General features: G+C 54.1%; 1 protein-coding gene across 4 annotated transcripts in view; it reads right to left on the bottom strand.

Annotated features, from left to right (window-relative positions):
* The window catches only part of HSH2D (hematopoietic SH2 domain containing), an 18,493-nt gene that overhangs the window by 10,000 nt on the left and 7,277 nt on the right, over window positions 1-1,216 (bottom strand). For 3 of the 4 annotated variants that reach the window (XM_017501170.2, XM_037728733.1, XM_037728732.1), the window contains exon 2: window positions 521-672. In XM_017501170.2, coding sequence (XP_017356659.1) covers window positions 521-645 — 125 coding nt within the window. In that variant the 5' untranslated portion in view covers window positions 646-672. The remainder of the gene's footprint in view (window positions 1-520; window positions 673-1,216) is intronic. The other variant, XM_017501171.2, reaches the window with a different exon arrangement.

Genomic DNA, 1,216 nt, shown 5'->3' with positions numbered 1-1,216 from the left:
AAAACCCTGTCTCCACTAAAAATACAAAAATTAGCCAAGTGTGGTGGCATGCGCCTGTACTCACAGCTACTTGGAAGTGAGGCAGAAGAATCACTTGAACTCGGGAGGCAGAGGTTGCAGTGAGCCAAGGCTGCACTGCAGCCTGGGCGACAGAGTGAGATGCTGTCTCAGAAAAAAAAAAAAGAAGAAGAAAGATTCTGAGGCTGCATTCTGCCATCATTGATTGGTAATGCCTGGCCTGGGCAAGGTGTGGGGTGCTGCCAGGTCCCTGGCAGTGCTGGCCTTTTGGCCACTTATACAGAGGAAGCTGAGGCACAGAGAGGGCAAGGAACTTGCCCCAGGTCACACGGTGAGCCCACAGAGGTGGCAGGATGCAAGCCTGGGAGTCTGGAGCTCATTTTAGCCTCTTGCCACACTGAGCTGAGCCAAGTCCAGAACTGTGCTGTTAAAACCTGCCCAGAGCAGAAGCAGACAAGGAAAGAGGTGGGTGGGCCGGGGGAGGGCGTGGGTATGTCCTCACTCTCTTGAGATTGCACCATGGAACCACTCGGGGACCGCGTCTTGGGCCAGCTGGCCCGACTGGGTGTGCACGAACCAGTCCAGCCGAGGGGGCAGTGGTGGGGGCAGCTTCCTGGCCTCTGTCATGGCTTCCTGGGGTGGGGCGAAGGTCACCTGGGTAGAGAAGGGAGGGAAGACAAGAATCAAGCTTGATGCCCCTCTTATTTTTGCTCTATTCTTGCAGTTTGTGGCGCCTCTTCCTCTGAGAAGTCCTCCAGGCCGGACAGAGCAATGGGCTTAAAACTGGCTTGTGAGGGCCAGGTGCTGTGGCTCACGCCTATAATCTCAGCACTTTGGGAGGGCAAGGGGATGTGGACTGCCTGAGCCCAGGAGTTCCAGACCAGCCTGGGCAACATAGTGAGACCCCATGGCTACAAAAAAATTTAAAAATTCGGCCAGGCATGGTGCCTCATGCATATAATCCCAGCACTTTGGAAGGCTTAGGCGGGCAGATCACCTGAGGTCAAGAGTTTGAGACCAGCCTGGCCAACATGGTGAAACCCCATCCCTACTAAAAATACAAAAATTACCTGGACATTGAAGTAGATGCCTGTAATGCCAGCTACTTGGGAGGCTGAGGCAGGAGAATCACTTGAACCCGGGGGATGGAGGTTGCAGTGAATCGAGATCACACCACAGAGTGAGACTCATTCTCAAA

The sequence above is a fragment of the Cebus imitator genome, unplaced genomic scaffold, assembly GCF_001604975.1.
Source record: "Cebus imitator isolate Cc_AM_T3 unplaced genomic scaffold, Cebus_imitator-1.0 Scaffold280, whole genome shotgun sequence".
NCBI classification, from domain to species: Eukaryota; Metazoa; Chordata; class Mammalia; order Primates; family Cebidae; genus Cebus; species Cebus imitator.
This window is presented reverse-complemented; position numbering and strand designations above follow the sequence as displayed.